Source organism: Lissotriton vulgaris, chromosome 1_1 (genome assembly GCF_964263255.1).
Source record: "Lissotriton vulgaris chromosome 1_1, aLisVul1.2, whole genome shotgun sequence".
NCBI classification, from domain to species: domain Eukaryota; kingdom Metazoa; phylum Chordata; class Amphibia; order Caudata; family Salamandridae; genus Lissotriton; species Lissotriton vulgaris.
In genome coordinates, this window is record NC_141685.1 from 1,247,177,776 (window position 1) to 1,247,198,555 (window position 20,780).

At 49.4% G+C, this 20,780-nt stretch overlaps 2 protein-coding genes across 2 annotated transcripts in view; both read left to right on the plus strand.

The window, feature by feature from the left end:
- CDC73 (cell division cycle 73) overlaps positions 1-20,780 on the plus strand; it is a 754,132-nt gene that overhangs the window by 527,774 nt on the left and 205,578 nt on the right. The gene's annotated exons all lie outside the window — the stretch shown is intronic.
- Positions 7,457-8,552, plus strand: LOC147748940 (uncharacterized). Its single transcript, XM_086936504.1, is given in 2 exon segments — positions 7,457-8,509; positions 8,511-8,552. Coding segments are annotated over 2 exon segments (1,095 nt in total).

Consider the following 20,780-nt stretch of genomic DNA (forward strand, 5'->3'; position numbering starts at 1 on the left):
AGAAGTGGACACCACCTTAGAAAAAATTAAAAAAGACAGAGACTGCAAAGTCTATGGGGGCTCTACAGTCGCAGCAGTTCAGGGGTGGTTCTTTTCGTCGCTCCAACAATAGAGGAGCTTCCAGAGGCTAGGTGTCCCAGCAGACACAATGCAGTAAAGGAGGCACGCAGACCACCTACAAAAAGAACAATAGGGGTGGCTATCGTGGAAACAGCACCAAGGGCAGAGGTCGTGGAAACAACAACTCCCGATCCTCCGCCACTAACAAACAGTGACTTCTGATAGATACATCTGCCGTGTGGATTCCTCACCTTGTGAATATCCCCCTTGCGCCAGCAACGTTCGGAAAATTCTTCGTAGCACGCCGGCGTGGACGACGTCATAGGAGCACAGCATCGCTCGCGACTCCGTCTGACGTCACCGACTCCATATAAGGACCACGTCGGCGTGATGACGTCAGTTCCCTTTTTTCCCCGTCGTCGACGCTAACGGTTTCTGGGATCTTCTGCGATACTTTTGTATCTTTTCGCTGTTTAGCTGATTCTGTTTCTCTGTTGGAGTTCACTTCAACGCCGAAGATGTCGTCGAGGAAGACGGGTTTCAAACAATGTGGTTCCTGTTCCTGGATGATGTCGATCACCGATCCGCATTCCGACTGTCTGTGGTGTCTTGGTTCGGGTCACGATGTTAAGAACTGTCGTTCCTGTGACAAGATGAACCCCAAAGCCTTTCGTGAGCGGGAGGCGAAGCTTCTGCTTGCAAAGGTGAAGGAAAGGGAAGCCGGAAGGTCTTCGAGGTCAGTGTCCAGGCGCTCGAAGTCGAGACAGCTGTCGCGGTCGAGGTCGGCTTCTAGGGGCAAGTCGAGGTCGAGAGAGAGATCGAAGTTCAGAGGGAGGTCTAGGTCCGGATCCAAGTCGGCCTCGGGCCATGCTTCGGGCTCCTCGAGAAAGAAGCATAAGAGGAGTAAACATCACTCCAGACACCACTCTGGCAAGGAGTCTTCGGATTCGAGGAAGAAGTCACGTAAACATCACAAGGACTTCGTGTCTCCTTCTCCTGCTCGATCTCACGTTGGTTCTCCAGTTCAAGAGCCGGAACAGGATCTGGAGTCGCACCATTCATCGGTGCATGAAGAAGAGGTTCCTCGAGCACCGACTCCGGATGTGGAGCCTGAAGAGCAAGAGGGCCAGGGTGCGCCTTTGCCGGATCAGCCTCCTTCGGAGCGGCCGTTGGGTTCGTACCCACCCTTTCCAGGTCCAGGTCAGGATCCCTCGCAGTTTTTAAACGCCATGTTTGGTGTTTACTCGAGGGCAATGTACCCCTCTGGTGCGCATGTTGGTCCCATGGGTCCTTTGTCTTTCAATTTGGGTCCCAGGCTTATGCCCCGGCCCCCTTTATGCAGTTTATGCCGACGCCTTGTACTCCTTGGCTCGGTACGGCGCCGCCGAGGTCGTCGACTTCGCATGCGGCTTCGCCGACTCCGGATCGGCCTCGTGGTGATTCGGATCGGGGTGCTTCCCGTCCTCCGGCTCCTCGCTCGACGTCGGCTCCGGCGCCGTCGGAGTCGTTGCCGGATCCATCGACTTCGGTCCGTATGGAGTGGTCGAGGCGCAGAGCTCAACGTCTCTTGGAGGAGAAGGAGTGTATGGACTCCGAGGTTGAGGAAGGGGAGTTGCAGGATCAGGGGGATTGTTTTGAGGACCTTCAAGATGCAAGTGGCCTGGAACTTTCTCCTGAGTGGGGTTTGCCAACCGTTTCAGACGCTCCTTCTAAGGACTTGGCACCCTATCATGTTGTTATTAAGAAGGCTGCAGAGTTGCTAGGCTTGACTTTGCCCACAGTTGAATACAAGCCCAACATCCTTACGGAGGTTTTGCATTCGCCTTCTTCAATTGTGGAGCCTACTCTTTCTTTTACAGATACATTGACTGAACCAATTAAGGAGGTCTGGAAGAGACCTTTGTCTGCTCCTGCGGTTTCCAGGTCTGTGGCAAGGCGTTACAGGGTGGCTCCTGATGACCCTGAATTTCTTTCCTCGCATCCTGAACCGGAGAGTCTGGTAGTGCAGGCCGCCTGTTCCAGCATGGCTGCGGGCTCTTTCCCTCAGGTGCCGGCAGACAAGGACTCTAAGAAATTGGACCAGTCTGCAAAAAAGATTTTCTCCTCAGGTAGCATGGCCTTGAAGTCCACCAATGCTACTTGCCTTTTGGGGAGGTACGTTCATGCTTTAATGGACTCTGTTAAGCAACTTTCTCCTAAGCTTCCGGAGGACGATAGGAAGAACTTTAACGAGGTGGTTGCTGATACTCAGGCTGCAGCTCGTATGGTTATACAGAGTGGTATGGACACGGTGGACTCTGTTGCCAGAATTATGGGCTCTACTGTTGCTACAAGAAGGGCCGCATGGCTTAAGTCCTGTGATTTTTCTTCTGATGTTCAGTCTACATTGTTGGACTTGCCATTTGATGGGACAGGCCTCTTTGGCAAGAAGGCTGACGTAGCTTTGGAGAGGTTCAAGGACAGCCGGGCTACGGCGAAGTCTTTGGGCCTTCAGATGAGGGGCTCTGTGGCTAGGAAGTACAAGGGTTTTGGCAGATCCAATTTTCGTCCCTACAACCAGGGACAGCAGCAGCAGCAGCGTCAGAATCCTCTGTATAAAACCTACAGAGGAAAGCAAAGGGGCCGTGGTCTTGGACGCCAGGCCTCCTCCTCCTCCTCCTCCTCCTCCTCTTCCTCTAATAACCAACCCCCTCCCCCTGCAGCAAAGCAGCCCTAGATCTGCCATTCTGGATCATGTGGCTCCGGTGGGGGGTCGGCTTACTCATTTTCTACGGGATTGGGAATCGGTTACATCAGATCTTTGGGTTCTCAATCTCGTAGAAAATGGGTATGCTCTTCCTTTCCAGGAGTTCCCTCCCAATTACCCTCCTTGCCAGGGTTTTTGTTCGGAGGACCACCTTGTTCGCCTGCAGGAAGAAGTCCTGGCTTTGTTCAAGAAAGGTGCGATAGAGGTGGTTCCAGAGCAGGAAAAGGGTCAGGGGTGCTACTCCCGGTATTTCCTGATCCCCAAGAAGGATGGCAGGTTACGTCCAATCCTGGACCTCAGGATTTTGAATCTCTATCTCAAGCAGGAGAAATTCGAAATTCTCACTCTTGCGCAGGTTCTTCAAGCGCTGTTGGAAGAAGACTGGATGGTGTCGATCGACTTGCAGGATGCGTATTTTCACATCCCAATCCTGAAGTCGCACAGGAAGTATCTCCGATTTACGGTGGGATCGCAACACTATCAATTTGCGGTCCTTCCGTTTGGTCTTACTACTGCGCCTCGAGTTTTCACCAAGGTGATGGCAGTGGTGGCTGCACATCTCAGGAGGTCGGGGATACCTGTATTCCAGTATCTGGACGACTGGCTGATCAAGGCGGAGTCGCCCGAGAAGGTGCTTCATCACCTGCAAGAGACATCGCAGCTGTTGTTCAGGTTGGGTTTTTCGATAAACGTGCCCAAATCTCACCTGGTGCCCTCCCAGCGCAACCTGTTCATAGGTGCGGTACTGGACACTACTGTTTGTCGTGCATTCCCTCCTCCGCAAAGGATTCGCGACATTCAGGAGATGATTCCTTTGTTTCACAGTGGAGCGGTTGTTCCGGTCCTGAAGGTCCTTCGCCTGCTCGGTCTGATGGCTTCTTGCATTCTCCTGGTCAACCATGCACGCTGGCACATGAGGGCACTCCAGTGGTGCCTCCGCAAGCAGTGGTATCAGCACAACGGAGATCTCGGGGAGTCAGTGAAGATCTCCAGAGAAACTGCAGCGGATCTGTCTTGGTGGGGCGTGGAAGGCAATCTGTCTCAAGGAAAGCCTTTTCAGCTTCCACCATTGGTGGCCACGGTGATAACTGATGCATCCACTCTAGGGTGGGGTGCTCATCTGGGGGATCTGGAGGTCAAGGGTCTTTGGTCTCCAGAGGAAAGGTTGCTTCACATCAACCTTCTAGAATTGCGGGCCATACGTCTGGCGCTCAAGGCATTCCTCCCTTCCCTTCGCGATCGGTCGGTCCAGGTCCTGAAGGACAACACGACCGCGATGTGGTACATCAACAAGCAGGGAGGAGTAGGGTCGTGGTGTCTTTGCAAAGAGGCACTGCGTCTCTGGTCCTGGGTTCAGTACCACCAGATTTGTCTGATGGCAAATCATCTGGCCGGAGTCCTGAACGTACGTGCGGACATTCTCAGTCGGCAGTTCTCTGCCGACCACGAGTGGAGGCTTCACCCGGAGGTTGTTCACGACATCTTTCAGATGTAGGGGACTCCTCGGGTGGATCTGTTCGCCACTTGCGAGAATGCTCACTGCCCGTCATTCTGCAGTCTCCAGTATCCGATGCAAGGAGCATTGGGGGATGCGTTTCAGTTGAGCTGGAGAGGTCAGCTCCTTTACGCGTTTCCTCCCATACCCTTGATTCCTCGGGTTCTGAGGAAGATTCGCCAAGACCGGGCCCAAGTCATATTGGTCGCCCCGGATTGGCCAAGAAGGGTGTGGTACACAGATCTTCTCCACCTCTCCCTCTCACCTGCCGCTCCGTCTCCCTCTCAGGGCAGACCTCCTCTCTCAGATGGAGGGGCAGGTTCTACACCCCCACCTCCAGACATTACACCTTCATGCCTGGAGATTGAACGGGGCAATCTGAAATCTTTCTCTCTCCCTCACGATGTGGTGGATGTCATACTCTCTGCCAGGCGTGACTCCACAAAGTCCATTTATTCGTATAGGTGGTCTAAGTTTGTATCTTGGTGTAGGGAGAGGGATGTTGACCCGTTAAAGGCTCATTTGTCTGATATCTTGTTGTTTGCTCTTTCTCTGGCACGGCAAGGGTTTGCTGTTGCCACTGTCAAGGGTTATCTTTCGGCCTTATCGGCATTCCTCTGTTTGCCGGATCAGCCCTCTCTTTTTAAATCACCTGTGGTATTAAGATTTTTGAAGGGACTCACTAATAAGTTCCCTCCTTCTCCCTTTATTGTTCCTCATTGGGACTTGAATCTTGTGTTAACCTATCTGATGGGTTCGCCGTTTGAACCCTTACACAAGTGTCCAATGAGGCTTCTTTCTTTTAAGACGGTCTTCTTAGTTGCAATTACCTCGGCAAGGAGGGTAAGTGAGCTTCAGGCTCTTAGTTCCAAGCCCCCGTTTTTGTCCATCCATGCTGAAAGAATGGTTCTTAGGACCAGGGCTGCTTTTCTGCCTAAGGTGGTTACTCCTTTCCACCTAGGTCAATCCATTACCCTTCCTACCTTTTATCCTCCCCCACACCCTTCCAAGGAGGAGGAGAGGCTTCATCGCCTGGACCCGAAGAGAGCGGTTAGCTTCTATCTTGATAGGACTAAAGACTATCGAATAGATGATCAGCTCTTCGTGGGTTTTGCTGGCTGCAAGAAGGGCAGAGCGGTGCACAAGCGCACACTTTCCAGATGGATTATTCTCTGCATCAAGATTTGCTACTCTCTGGCGGGTAAGGACCCTCCTGAGGGTATTAGAGCTCATTCAACTAGAGCGAAGTCTGCTACTTCTGCATTGTCTAGAGGTGTTCCTGTTGAGGACATTTCCAGGCCCGCGACTTGGGCCTCCCTCCACACTTTTGCGAAGCACTACTGCTTGGATGCTGAGGTGAGGAGGGATGGCCACTTCGCGCGCTCTGTTCTCCAAGATTTCCTGGTGTAGCAGAGTGGACACCCTCCTCCGGGAGTGGGGACTGCTGTGGGACTCTATTCACAAGGTGAGGAATCCACACGGCAGATGTATCTATCAGAAGAACAAGTTACTTACCTTCGGTAACACTTTTTCTGGTAGATACAATATCTGCCTGTGGATTCCTCACTGACCCACCCGCCTCCCCGTTGTCCACTCTGCTATACCTGGTTTTGTATGCAAATGTATTTATGGTTTTATCTGATTTTGTATAGTTTTGCACTTTAATTGCTTTTGATTTGCATGTGCTGTGTACATTGTGTATATACATATATATGTACTTGTTGGTCCGTCCGGGTGCCTCGAAGGCACGGAAAAAAGGGCGGAACAAACGTCATCACGCCGACGTGGTCCTTATATGGAGTGACGTCAGACGGAGTCGCGAGCGATGCCGTGCTCCTATGACGTCGTCCACGCCGGCGTGCTACGAAGAATTTTCCGAACGTTGCTGGCGCAAGGGGGATATTCACAAGGTGAGGAATCCACAGGCAGTTATTGTATCTACCAGTAAAAGCGTTACCGAAGGTAAGTAACTTGTTCGTCTTGTCACTACCCCCCGGCCATGTAACACCGGTCGGAGGGAGACTACAACAGTTCCTGCCGGTCTGAAAATCCATCACTAGAGACAGGTGGGTGAGGCAGCTTATCCAGTACGGTTATTGTCTGGAGTTAACATCCACTCCACCCAACATACCCCCAAGACACCGTCCTATGTCCGCAGAGCATATACAGTTATTGCAGCAAGAGGTAGTCCGCATGCTGCAAAAAGGAGCCATAGAGCTCGTGCCTGTAGTACAAAGAGGTACAGGGGTGTACTCGCTGTACTTCTTGATCCCAAAAAAGGACGGGTCCCTTAGACCCATACTGGACCTCAGGCCCCTAAACCAATACATCTTGTCAGAACATTTTCACATGCTCACATTACAGCAGGTTCTACCGTTACTCAGTCAGGGAGATTTCCTCGCAACACTAGATCTAAAAGATGCATATTTCCATATACCGGTACACTCGTCACACAGAAAATATCTCAGATTTACCATTCAGAATCAGCATGATCAGTTCAAAGTCCTCCCTTTCGGAGTGACAACAGCACCCAGGGTGTTTACCAAGTGCCTAGCGACAGTGGCTGCACACCTACGGAGACAAAACGTTCACGTCTACCCTTATCTGGACGACTGGCTTATCCAAGCAAAGTCGGCCAAGCAATGTGCCACCCACATGTCCCACACCATTCACCTTCTTCACAGTCTGGGGTTCTCACTGAATTATCCGAAGTCCCACCTTCAGCCCAACCACGTACGGCAGTACTTGGGCGCAACAATAAACACTCTGGCAGCCAAAGCACAGCCAAATTCAGTGAGGATCAACAGCATGCTATTGCTGATACAGAAATTAAAACCACAACACTCGCTTCCAGCACGAGTGTTCATGCAGTTGATAGGCATGATGGCCTCCTGCATCTTCATAGTCCCGCACGCGAGACTACACATGCGTCCGCTTCAGGAGTGCTTAGCACGTCAGTGGAATCAGGCTCACGGACAATTGAAAGACCAAGTGTTGGTGACTGGTCGCGCATACAGCTCTCTGCATTGGTGGAACCCACAAAACCTTTGCAGGGGCCGACCGTTCCAAGAGCCTGTACCACAGATAATACTGACGACGGCCGCATCTCTCCAGGGATGGGGAGCTCATGTGCTCCACTACACAGTGCAGGGACTATGGACAATACAGCAGAAAAAGATGCACATCAACCTTCTGGAACTGATGGCAATCTTCATGGCAATAAAAGCATTCAAAGCACATTTGTGCAACAAAGTAGTGTTGATCCGGACGGACAACATGACTGCCATGTACTACAAACAAAAGCAGGGAGGTACACACTCTCCACAGTTGTCTCATCTGGCTCCGAGCATGTGGAAGTGGGCCATTCAGAGAAACATCTTCCTCATGGCAAAACACCTCCCAGGCAAGGACAATCAGATGGCGGACCTGCTCAGCAGACACAGCCACCAAATGCACGAGTGGGAGATACATCCATCAGTACTCCAAGCGTACTTCCAGCAGTGGGGTCATCCAGAGATAGACCTATTCGCCACAAGGGAAAACGCAAAATGCCAAAGCTTTGCCGCCAGGTTCCCACATCCACAGTCGCAGGGAAATGCGATATGGATGAACTGGTCAGGCATATTTGCGTATGCTTTTCCCCCAGCACCCCTAATACCGCTAGTGGCACGCAAACTGAGGCAACACTCGATGACTCTCATCCTGGTTGCTCCAACGTGGGCACGCCAACCATGGTACACCACGTTTCTAGAACTCGCCGTGGTACCTCATCAAAGGCTACGACTCACACCCAGACTTTTGACGCAGAACCATGGCGACATTCAGCATCCAGATCCGCAACAGCTCAACCTGGCGATCTGGCTCCTGAGGTCTTAGAATTTGGCTACCTCAACCTGCCTCCTGACTGTATGGATATCATAAAGGAGGCAAGGAGGACCACGACTAGAGCATGCTATGCGGCAAAATGGAAACGATTCGTCATTTATTGTGCCAATAACTACATTAATCCGCTAGATGCATCTACTCACAACATCATCTGTTATCTATTACATCTATACAGATGCAATCTGGCCTACGCTTCCATACGTATACATTTATCCGCAATAGCAGCTTATCTCCAAAACAGGCAGCATCTCTCACTTTTCAGAGTGCCTGCCATCAAAGCTTTTCTGGAGGGACTCAAACAAGTTATTCCTCCCAGACACCCACCAGCACCTGTATGGAACCTGAATGTGGTCCTTACCAGACTGATGGGTCCACCTTTTGAGCCTCTACACTCATGCGAGATACAATTCTTAACGTGGCTTTCCTAACAGCAATCACATCGCTACGGCGAGTTACTGAACTTCAAGCACTAACTGTCCAAGAGCCATTCATACAGATTCACTTCAACAAGGTGGTACTACGCACTAACCCTAAGTTTCTGCCTAAGGTGGTTTCACAGTTCCATATGAATCAAACTATAGAACTGCCAGTGTTCTTCCAGAATCCAGATTCAGTGGCAGAGAGAATGCTCCACACACTAGATGTCAAAAGAGCGCTCATGTACTACATAGATAGGACAAAAAATTTCAGGCATACAAAACAACTGTCTGTTGCCTTTTCACCACAACACAAAGGCAACCCCATTTCAAAAGCAGGTATAGCCAGATGGATCGTTAAGTGCATACAAATTTGCTATCAAAAGGCTAAGCGCACATTAACGATTCCCCCAAGAGGCCACTCAACACGAAAGTTAGGGGCATCCATGGTTTTCCTGGGAAACATTCCTTTAGAGGAAATCTGTAGAGCAGCCACATGGTCTGCCATACACACATTTACCAAACACTACTGCGTAGATGTGCACTCCAAACAGCAGGCAGCTGTAGGACAGGCTGTTCTAAAAACACTTTTTCAGACTGCTGCAGCTGGCACAGGCAGCCTCCGCTAATAGAAGGACTGCTATATATTCTATGCACAGATATGAATTCAGCAGCCCACATGCCTCAAACCGAATATGCTACTTACCAGTATGCATCTGTTCTTGGCATGTTGGGCTGCTGACATTCATATCGCCCGCCCTCCTCCCCGGCGCCTGTAGCGGCTGCAGCACTCAGAATTACTCTTAGCATGGTCATCACTTACTGTATCTACTCCATCTCTGCCACAATGGCAAAAACAATCTCGGAATGGAGAGGATGCCCATGCGCACTGTAGTCCAGGGGAGGAGCCACCTATCTCGTGATACTTCGAAGACTCTTCCAGGACAGCAATGTGCAATCATCTGGACCCAACACTAGGCGGCGATCTATGCACAGATATGAATGTCAGCACCCTACATGCCAAGAACAGATGCATACTGGTAAGTAGCATATTCGTTATTGGCATTTGAGATTATTACATACATCACATCTGTCACTGCCGATGGTATTGTCATACAAGTAATATCGCATGGGTACATCATAATTTGACATAAGAGCGTATAATTTGAAGGTTGTAGAGCCCTCCCGCTCTGTCTATTGATTGGTGATGACCCTCCGAGGTCTGTGTCCATTTAATGTTCACTCAGGATGACTGCTGCGCTGCGCTGGCGATGTGAGGTGCATTGTCCCCCCCGCACATGTTTTCGTAGGGGTTATGGAATGTCAGCCATATTCTAACCTTGAACAAACCTTGAACAAACTTGGGGTATAGAATTGGGATGCATTTTGTCTTATGTTGCGAACGCATGTATATGAGGGCCTGAAAGCTGCATTATTGCGAGACGTGGTGTTGGAGTTGCACAGAAGCGGGGGGAGGGAGATTGTTAAGAGCGGTCTGTATGAGGGTATGGTGATGGGTTGTTGGTGGTCATTAGGCCTGGCCCATCGGGTGTCCAGAGCATCCGCAGGAGCTTTAGGGGCGCAGGGGGAACCACCCAACCGTGCTTCTGCCACTGTTAACGTTTCTTGTGTAAAGGAATGGAGTTGCATGGCCCAGGGCATGGAGATTGGATGTTTGCAAATTCCCTGGACTTCCTCCCCTCGGAGTATTCCCTCTTCCACTGTGCCCTATTTCTTGACAGTGCCCACCCAGGCCGCCAGGGGAGGGCCTTCTGGTGCCTTCCGATGCATAGTGATGCATCGTTTGGCCAGGAGGAGCACTGAGGAGGCAAAGCATGTTTCTACTTTGCTTGTTACGCTTACAGATACCAAGGGCACTAGCTTCCCATGTGTAGAGGTCCCGTAGTCCTGTGACCGTTCTAAGGGTAGTATGGATGGTACGCCAGTAGCTGTGGAGGGACAGACAGTCCCATAGCATGTGTAAAAATGAGGCAGTGGGTTCCAGGTATCTAGGGCAGGCGAAGGAGCTGTCGGGAAATACTTCTGGAGTTTTTCGTGAGTGAGGTATGCCCAATGCAGGATATGCATTTGTATGTTTTTGAAGCGGTAGTTGCAGAATACCTTCTTGGTATATGCTTTGATCCATTCTCTGTCATGAAATGGTCTGCGAAAGTCGGTTTCCCATTTTTTTTCCCTGAGTGGTGCAAGAGTGGGTTGCTTAAGGGACTGTATGACTTTGTATATTCAGGTGACTAGGTGTCGCCCTGGACCCATCTGTAGAATTGCATGGAGGACCGGGTGTGTAGGGGTTTCTGTATCAATTGTGTGCCACTGTTTGCGGCAGTCATCTAGGAGCTGCCTACGCAACAGGAACTGCCCCCTAGGGAGCAGGGGCGCTATATTTTGAGTTGTCCGTTAAAATATAGCACCCCTGCGTCTGTCAGGGCGTGTTCAGTCCATATGTGCAGCATTCTCTTTGTGTAGTGTGCGCGACCTTTGGGAAGCCCTACCAACAGCAGGAGAGGGGAGTACGGGGGTTGCCGCATGGTGCATTCTGTGGATGCGTGTGAGACAGGCGCGCGGTCATCAGTTGGGGTGGCTTGGTCGGGGCGGGGCAACCCTTGGCAGCAGCATGCGATGGATGGCGGGGGTTTGAAGTTGTCCTGCCGTAGTGATCACTTCCCTCTGCGCCCGGCCTGCTGTCCAGCGGGACACCCATTGTAATTGGGCGGCTAGGAAGTAAGCCTCGAAGGATGGGGCAGCTAGCCCTCCTTGATTGAGAGGCAGCTGCAATTTTGCAAGGGTGATACGCCTAGGCCAGAGCCCCAAATGAGGGTCCCCAGCAAAGTGTCTAGTTCGCTGAAAACGAGCTGGGAAACCACTGGGAGGTTGGAAAAGAGATATAGGAGTCTTGGGACTTGGATCATTTTTGCGACAGCTATCTTCCCTGTGACTGCCAGTGAGAGATCTTTCCAAAAGTGTATGGAGGATCTGATGCCCGCCATCAGTTTACGGTAGTTGCCCTCGTAGATGTCTTGCTGTGTATGATATAGTCGAACTCCTAGGTAAAGTACCGCCTGGGGACTTCATGAGAGGTCAACGTTGCCCAGCCTCAGCCGGCACTGGGGCATGGCCTGTACCAAGGGATAGACGGTGGACTTGGACCAGTTGACTCGTAGTCCAGCCACTTCTTCAAAATCTTGTAGGGGTGAGGTCTGCTGCAGTGTCTCGGACGTAAATGAGTACATCATCGGCGTACAGTGACACAGCATGGGTGGAGTTGGCAATAGGGATTCCCCACTCCTTGCCCATGGCACGGAGGTGGGTTGCCAGAGGCTCCATTTCCATTGCGGAAAGTAGGGAGGAGAGTGGGTAGCCCTGCCGTGTACCGCGGCGGACCGAAAAGGGAGCGGAGTTGAGGGACCCTATTCGCGCTCTGGATGGGCGTGGAGTGTATGAGCCTGGTATAAGCCTGGAAGCGAGGTCCTATTCCCATGTGTTGTAAGACCCGAAATAGGTATGCCCATGAGAGGGTATCAAAGGCTTTTTCAGGGTCCAGACAGGCCGCACGGGGGAAGCGGTCACGGATCTGGTCCTGTACGTGGAACAGTCGCCGGATATTGTAAGAGGTATTTCTATCCGGCACAAATCCATTTTGATCCGGGTGGATCAGTTGCGGAAGGATAGTGGTGTATCTATCTGCCAGGATTTTGTCGTAGATTTTATAGTCCGCAGGTAATAGGGCTATGGGCCGATAAAAGCACAATTGGTAGGGATCCCTGTCCGGTTTGAGAAGGGACACTATAACTAATTCGCACATGGATTGGGGTAAGGCACCCTTGTCAAGGGCCGCTCGAAACTGCCTCTCTAGTTGGAGGACCAATTGGGATGCGAAGGTGGGGTAAAATTATAGTGGAAGGCCGTCTGAACCACCGGCCTTGCGGGTAGCTAACTCCTTTATGGCATGTCTGATTTCCGGTGCTTGGATGGTGTCGTCGAGGTCTTTCAATGTTTTATTAATTTTGGCCACAAATTTCGGTTTGTTGCATTTGAAATGTTTGATCCTGTATTGATTGTGGTATCAACATTGGGTTTGTGAGTGCAGGGTGCAGGGTGCAGTTTGTGAGTGCAGTTTGTGAGTGCAGGGTGCAGTTTGTGAGTGCAGGGTGCAGTTTGTGAGTGCAGGGTGCAGTTTGTGAGTGCAGGGTGCAGTTTGTGAGTGCAGTTTGTGAGTGCAGGGCGCAGTCAAAAACTGCACCCTGCACTCACAAACTGCACCCTGCACTCACAAACTGCACCCTGCACTCACAAACTGCACCCTGCACTCACAAACTGCACCCTGCACTCACAAACTGCACCCTGCACTCACAAACTGCACCCTGCACTCACAAACTGCACCCTGCACTCACAATCTGCACCCTGCACTCACAATCTGCACCCTGCACTCACAAACTGCACCCTGCACCCTGCAGGTAAAGCAATCATAGATAAATATATAACTGTAGGTCCAAATGACACCTTTCCTAATTTGTAATCTGATAAATGAAAAATGAAAAAGGCGCTGGTCGACGTTTCGGTCTCCTAAGTGTTAATCTGTGGACCATCTTCAGGACTGTAGAAATTTATATTTGTAATACCCTAATGTAATTAGTAGTATTCACTAGATACGGATGAAACAAATTTAGTTGGCAAAGGGAGTCTTGACAGGACTGAATTGAGTGCCTGTTGTGAATGTTCGCCTTAGTTAAAACTGGACAGAAAAACCACGGCGATAGAGGATAATCTTTAGAGTAACTGACGCTGCAGTCTCTATCTCTCAATGCGGCATGTAGTCATGCAGAGGAACAGCAAGACGAAGGAGCCCGTATATCTTTGTATCAGGAATGGCACATTGTCCTTATCTGCGTTTTATTCCTTGCTTATATAGACGTCCACAGATAAGTTGGAATCTTATGTAGGACGTTGCCAAGAATTAGCCGTATCGCCAAATGCACGAGTGATCAGGAAGAGCTTCACTCGCCTAAATTTGTTTCATCCGTATCTAGTGAATACTACTAATTACATTAGGGTATTACAAATATAAATTTCTACAGTCCGGAAGATGGTCTCACAGATTAACACTTAAGAGACCGAATTGTCGACCAGCGCCTTTTTCCTTTTTCATTTATCAGATTACAAATTAGGAAAGGTGTCATTTGGACCTACAGAGTTATATATTTATCTATGATTGCTTTACCTGTAGTCCTTTTTGTTCTATATATTTGTAAATGCAAATTGATTACCTTTTAAACTGAATGATAAACTCAATATTTTCTTATACACCTGCTTATTGTTTGTTTTTCATGTCCTTTATGTTGGTTTTATGTTAGATAATAGTCTATATTTCCCTATATGACTAATAGGAAAATATCAGTGGGGATTTAGTTCATTAGAGGACCATTGAATTGTCCATATAAATTGTTTTAAAGTTATTGAAAAAGTTACCACTTGAGAAACAAATTCCCTTGAAGGCACTTTTTACCCTTCCTTATATGTAGGTGGGACATGCTCTTTGGGCTGATCCTACGTGGGAGTGCGGCAGCATCACCCTGCCCAGGTGGTGGCCCAGCAGGTGGCACTATCTGCAATCATGGGCTGGTGGGTCCCAAGTACAAGCTAGGCTGGCTCTAGCCGCGGCTATCCGTCTGGCCTGCACAGCATTGGGGGTTACCAGTGTTTTCCAGCCACGGGCAGGTAGTCAGCCCCTCCTGACGTTGGGGGCGCTGGCACAGTCTCTGTCATCAGGGGCGCGCTGTGTTACGCTGCTGCAAGTGCCGGTATCACCAGTTGTCGGCAATCTTGCTCCGGTATGCTGCATTCACGGGTGGCACTTGGGTCAGTATTTTGCGTACCTCACAATTTTCCTAAGGAGCTTATGGGCAACCCTCCCAGGCGCTGACGGGTGCTGATGCGGGTCCTGTCCGCGGTCACCGGCGGGGGGTCTCACTGGGTGCTACGCTGTGGTGTCTCAGCAGTATATCTCGCCCAGGGCCGCCATCTTGAAGCCAAGCAGGCCGCCTAACGGTCGCGACCCATGGCAGTTTGTGCAGGGTGAGCAGGGCCTCCCGCCATCCTTCCAATGCCGCAAAGCGGGCTCACCTTGATGTAGCTTGCAGTCCGGGGCCACAGGAGGCAGGCCGCATGGATCCTCCGTTCAGCTCTGCAATCGGGGAACTCCTATGGCAGGCTTGACTGGCAGCAGCGCTTAAAAGTACTCCATGCTCGCCGGGCCGCCACCAGTTCATTCAAGACGTTGACAGATTCCTGTGTGACTGATATGGCGGAGGCAAAGAACCCATTTTGTGTGGTTGAGTCCTTCATCTCGTTCATTTCTGTGTCCTCGTTATCCTTGCTATAAAGTTGCACACCCTTATACCTACTGTTTTGCTGTTCCTTAGTTGTATTATTTGTGGAAGGAGGGATTTGCATCAGTGGAGTTGTTCTCTATATCCAGAGAGTCATGTTCGGTATCTATTCTAGTGCTTTGGAGTAGCCCTGGATGTTTCAGTTGGTTTACTAGTGTGGAGAGAAGATCTGGAAGGGTGCAGAGTTTGTTCACGATTACTTCACAAGTACATCTTGCTTTCTCGCTTATGATCTCTGAAGTTTCTCTCTGGATCCCTCCCTCCATGTAATTGGCGGCGTCTGTCACTGTATGACTGAATGTGAAGGTGTTCAGCTTGCGGTCCAGACTGTCAATTGTTTTGTCTAGTGTGATCATTGTGTGCACTAGAGTTGGTATAAGTTATACCTGCACCTCTAGTTTATGCGACTGCCATGTTAGGGTATTGACTTTGGCCAGAAGCATGGAGTTTAAGTTTTTAAATATTGATTCCCTGGATGAGAAGGGTACACTCTGGGTGTTTACCTGCATACTGACCAGGAAGCAGTTGAAAATATTTGCCCTCTTTGTAGCTCCAAGAGGTGTAAACACACTTTCATCCCTTACTGTGTTGATGTCCCCCTCAAGCAGAGCCACCTCAAATGAGATTTTCAAGTGCTTCTGGACTAAGTGCCGGGGACGGTTCCTCAGTTTGTGTCAGTGGCTCGTATACTAATAAATTGTGGTGATCCTGCATGTCTGGTGGCGTTGGGTCCCCCTGTGCCAGATTATCACAGTCCCTTTCCATGCAGCTTGAGTGCTCAAGAAGAACAAAATGTATTTGTGCTACGGGTACATTTTTTGGCATAGTAGTATCCACTTCCTTGGTGCGTCGTGTTTTTCTGTTGGTCATAATGCGCCCCTTGCGTCGTGCTGACATGGTTGTTGGCTTGCGGTGTTGTCCCCAGCAAGGAAGTAGAGCCCTTCCCTATTCTTTGTGTGAGGGCTCATTTTTGGGCAGGATCTAGTGCATAGCGTGGTTTTGTCACGTGTTGTGTCTTTGAGCGGCTTCTAGGTAGGTACCAGGGTTGTGGTTGAAAGGCCAGCTTCGTCGGGGTGACATGCACCAGCATGAGGGCATGAGATGTGAATCTTGGGCTTGTGAAGTATTTGTCCAGAGTATTTTTATGGGCATTGGCAGTTGATTTTGTGTGCACAGGTAGGCAGACTTTGTACCCCCTCACCACATGATTGGTTTCTTTTTTTTCTAGCAATTGCATGTCTAGCGCTTGTTGATGTGCTGTTACTGTTTGAGGTTTCTCTGTGACATGGCAGTGTGCTTACGATGCTCAAAAACCTTATGCAACATTTTCCAATTTGAGGCAAAGACTGACAAAGTCTGAGTTTTTCTCTCTACATTGGCCTCTTGAACTCCGGGTCCGCCGTGGCAGTGCGACTTCTGCTATGACTGAATTTTCTTGGCATTTGGACCGTTTGTTCGCTATAGGTCCTTGCAGAGCTATGCCATGCTAACCTGATAATCCTCTACACACAGGAGGTGCTTTATATAGTCGCCAGCAGATGCATGAGCTGATCAGACAAGAAGATTGGCTGGGGCAAATTGGCACGAGAGGAGGGATGTAGGGCGGGGATGCAAACAGCCAGCGGGTTTAGTTTGGAGGTGAGGAAAGCAAAGAGAGGTAAACCAGATCAACCTGATAAAAGCAGCCGTAAGGGCCGAAGCTGTGGAGCGTTACTGGACGCTGAGAACAGTAGGCTGGATGTGGGGGGCACAATGAAAGTGGCGTCTACCACCGAGCGCAAGCTGCACCATTATTATGCCTGCAGCTTCCTCGCAACGGAGGAAGTACTGCAACCTAGTGTGCCTACCACCTCTCAACCACAGCCTTATGCCTCTCAACTCGGAGGCCGTCATGGCTCCTCTTGCAACCTCTCTGATGTGGCTCCTTGTACATGCCTTCTTGTTAGAGGCTTATAGACTCCATTGCAGGTCACAGGCTGCTGACAGTAGCGCTAGTCGTGGGTCGGTAGGGGGTGAAGAGGGGGCTTGGAATCTTGACTCTCACCCCCTCCACCTTTTCTCAATTATGACAACAGGAGACACTGCACTCCTTGCCAGCAGTTTTGATGATTAAAAGAATAAAAAGCATTTTTTGTTTTTTTAAGGAGGCGCTTGTTCCAATGGTGCAGTTCAGAGCCTGAATGGGTTTGCTAGAACTGACCTGCTGGTTGGAGAGAAATGTTGAGGCATAGGCACGGTCATCTGTAACACCCTGGTGGTCCAGGGTCTGATTGCTGCACGAGAGCAGGGAAAGCTAAGCAGAAAAACAAACAGGGGGCAGGGTGGGAAAAGAAGCCAGGCCCCACCCTCTGTACCTGCGGTGTGTTCGGCGGCCCGCAGACCGCCCATTGCACACCTCCCTAGGTGCCCTGAGTACCTCCTCTGCAGAGGAGATGAGCTGAGATGAGCCGGGGAGGGTAGATCTAAGTACGGGGAGTGTAGGAATGCCAGTCATCCTTACCTTGATGACTGACTGCAGAATGCAGATTCACCCCAGACAGTCATGGAGTACCACCTCCAGACAACAGCCAACCTATTGACATCACTAGTGTTTTCCATCATCGCCCCAAAGTCACACCTGAATTTTTATAGAGGCTCCCCTTCTGGTTCTTCCCTCCTAAATAAGTCCAGCACATTCGGGCTATGATTCCGATGTTTCAACTTCTGCTTCTTTGGCATTGAAAGCGGCTCTGAGGCTTCTTGGCCTCCTGCATCCCGCTTGTGGACCCTGCTAAGTGGCACACGCAGGCTCTGGAATGGGATTTGAAGTCTTGAGGGTCTAACACAAGGGTACCTGTCCGATTCTATCCAGTTGTCTGAGATTGCAAAGGATCTGCAGTGGTGGCTGCTGCACTGCAATTGGACTAATGGCAGACCCTATCCCTGCCCACCTGAGTGCTAACAGCCAAGACAAATGCCCCATTACTGGATTTGGGTGATCATCTGGGAGAAGTGGAAATCCGAGGCCTCTAGTATCTGGCGGAAACCCCCTTCACATACACTTGTTGGAGTTACCAGCCTTTCACTTGGCACTGAAAGCTCTCATCCTGACCAAGGGAGAATGGGCTTAAGATCTTATGGACAATACCACCACCATGTGGTACTGCAACAAACAGGGCAGGAAGTGGTCGTGGGTACTGAGCCATGAGGACCTGCGCCTCTGGAAATGGCTGAGACATCGGAGCATTTCTTTCTGTACAGCACCTGACAGGATGTTTAAAAGCCAGAGTGAACAAACGCAGCCCTTGTTGAATAGTGGATCACAAATGGCGTCTGCACTCAGAGATGGCATAGGGCACCTGCCAGCATTGGGGAGAACGCCGGCTTTATCTTTTCGCCATTGCAGAGCACACTCAGTTCCCAAAATTCTGTGCATTGGAGTTCTGAAGGCAGTTCATTCTGGGAGACTTCTTTCATTCAAATTTAAGCTTGGGACTCCTGTACACTTCCCTACTTCTACCCTTTCATCCCAAATGTTTGAAGGAGATTATTAAAGCTGTGCCAAGTCATCTTAGTAGCTTTGCATTGCGTGAGAAGATTGTAGTACCCAGAACTTCTTGTTATGAGTATCCATCCTCTGATCCAGCTGCTACTTCGAGGGGGTGGGGGCTCCTGTAGCGACAGCAGTGTATGATTCTTCACCCGAGCCTGCAGTACCTACACCACCAAGCTTGGCGATTGAGCGACAACAGGCCAAAGTTTTTGTTCACCCTTCTGAAGTAGTGAGTCATCTAGGCAGCCAGGCTTCCTCTCCGCTATGCCGGACGCTGAGAGAAGTTTGTTGTCTGATGCTCTTCCCAACATATCCAATCTTTGCAGGCAAAGTTCTCTTGCCTACTACACTTTTGTTTATCCTTAGTCCTAAGGGGTCTTCCTGGGATGACGGCTAAAGGTAATTTATTGGCCCTTGCAGACTTTTTGCATTTACCCAATCAGCCATTGTTTAAATCATCTGATGCGATTCCTTTTCTAAATGGAATTCCCTATGTTCTCACCAATATTTCTGATGCCTCATTGGTACCTTAAGCTGATTCTCATTTTTCTCATATGCACTTCATTTGAGCTATTACACTGCTACCATCTCAGATTGCTCACCTTAAAGACCACGTTAGCGATAACGTTAGTTTGTACACACTAGTGTTCTGGATTCAATCTACATTCCTCCGCATGCTGTCACTTATTACCCTGCCAACTTTCTTCTCTATTGCTCATCCATCTTAAGAGGAAGAGAAACTTCATTGCCTAGATGGAAAGAAAGTGCTGAGCTTTTTCATTGATTTTACCAAGGAGCATCGGGTAGGAGATCAGCTCTTAATGGGGTTCTCTGGAACCAAGAAGGCAAAAGCTGTGCCAAAAGAAAATCACCTCTAGACTGATTGTCCTGTGTAACAAAATGTACTATAGATTAGCCGATTAGCAAAGGAACACCATCTGAAAGGCCTATATTCTCACTCTACCAAAGCAAAGGATACTACCACTGCTCTAGTGTGCAGTATTACAGTCTTTGATATCTGCGAGGTTGCTATGTGGGTGTCCGTTCAAACGTTGACAAAACACTGCTGCCTGGATAGCCAGGTCAGGTAGAGGCATTTTCCTTCATCTGTCCTGCATGATTTCCAAGTCCAAGTGGGTTCCAGAGACTCGTCACCTAAGGAGGTACTGCTTTGGTATCTATTCACAAAGTGAGGAATTTGCAGTTAGAAGCCTTTAGCAGAAGAACAAGTTACTTACCTTTAGTAATGCTCTATCTGGTAATTTACTCGATCTAACTGCAGATTCCCCACTGACTCACCCTCCTCCCCGTTCTTTGGAATGGACTTTTATTGCCCATGCTAATAAGCTTCTGAATTAAAGATCTGCACGCTGTCCCTATGTGATTTTCGAAGGCTCTGTATCGGAAAACGCGGACAGATATCAGAGACAAACTGACTGCACGGAGGCAGGACGGATCCACAGCAGAGCTGCTCGATTGCCCCTATTGATGCGCTAGGGAATTACTGACGACTATTCCACAGATCCAGCCTGTTGCCTGTGGTGTATTCACAAGGGGAGACATCTGCAGGTACATAAAAGTATCCACCAGAAAGTGTTATTGCAGGTAAGTAACCTGTTTGATATGTGGAACCGTTTTTGGGCTAGGGGCTTGGATTATCAAGGTGCATAACATAATTCCCTTGTCTAACGCCTCCGATTTACCACTGATAAGATCCTCCGTTTTGTCAGACATTTTTACTCTACCATTCCTCCTTACTCGTTGTGGCTTCAATCTTTGCCACACATTGACTTATTGCATTCTTCCATCTCTTTTCGTTTTCTATATCCCTTTCTAATTGTATCTACAGTTTACTTCCGTTTTCCTCACCCTTTTGCTGTTTCTCACTTTCTCCCTTTATCTGCCTGAATGCGTCTGTTAAGTCTTGTACTTTTAATAGCGTACTCTAGTGCTTTGTTCATCTTTTATTACTTTTCTCCCTCGCCCCACCTTCAGTCAAAGTAGGTGTAAACATTTGTTGATCTAGTAGATTCTAGTTCACTCTTGCACTGCTCAAGCTATTAACTCTGTTAAGCCCCTCTCTGCTCTTTTAACTACCTTTTGTTCCTTCACCTTTCTTGCAAGTGTTACAAGTAAGCGATAGCCTAGTCTTCGTTCTGACTTATTTATTGGGAATTTTCCTGAACATTTTGTTGAAAATGTTTCAATGTGGTTTTCTCATGGTGCTGTCTTATGTTTTTGG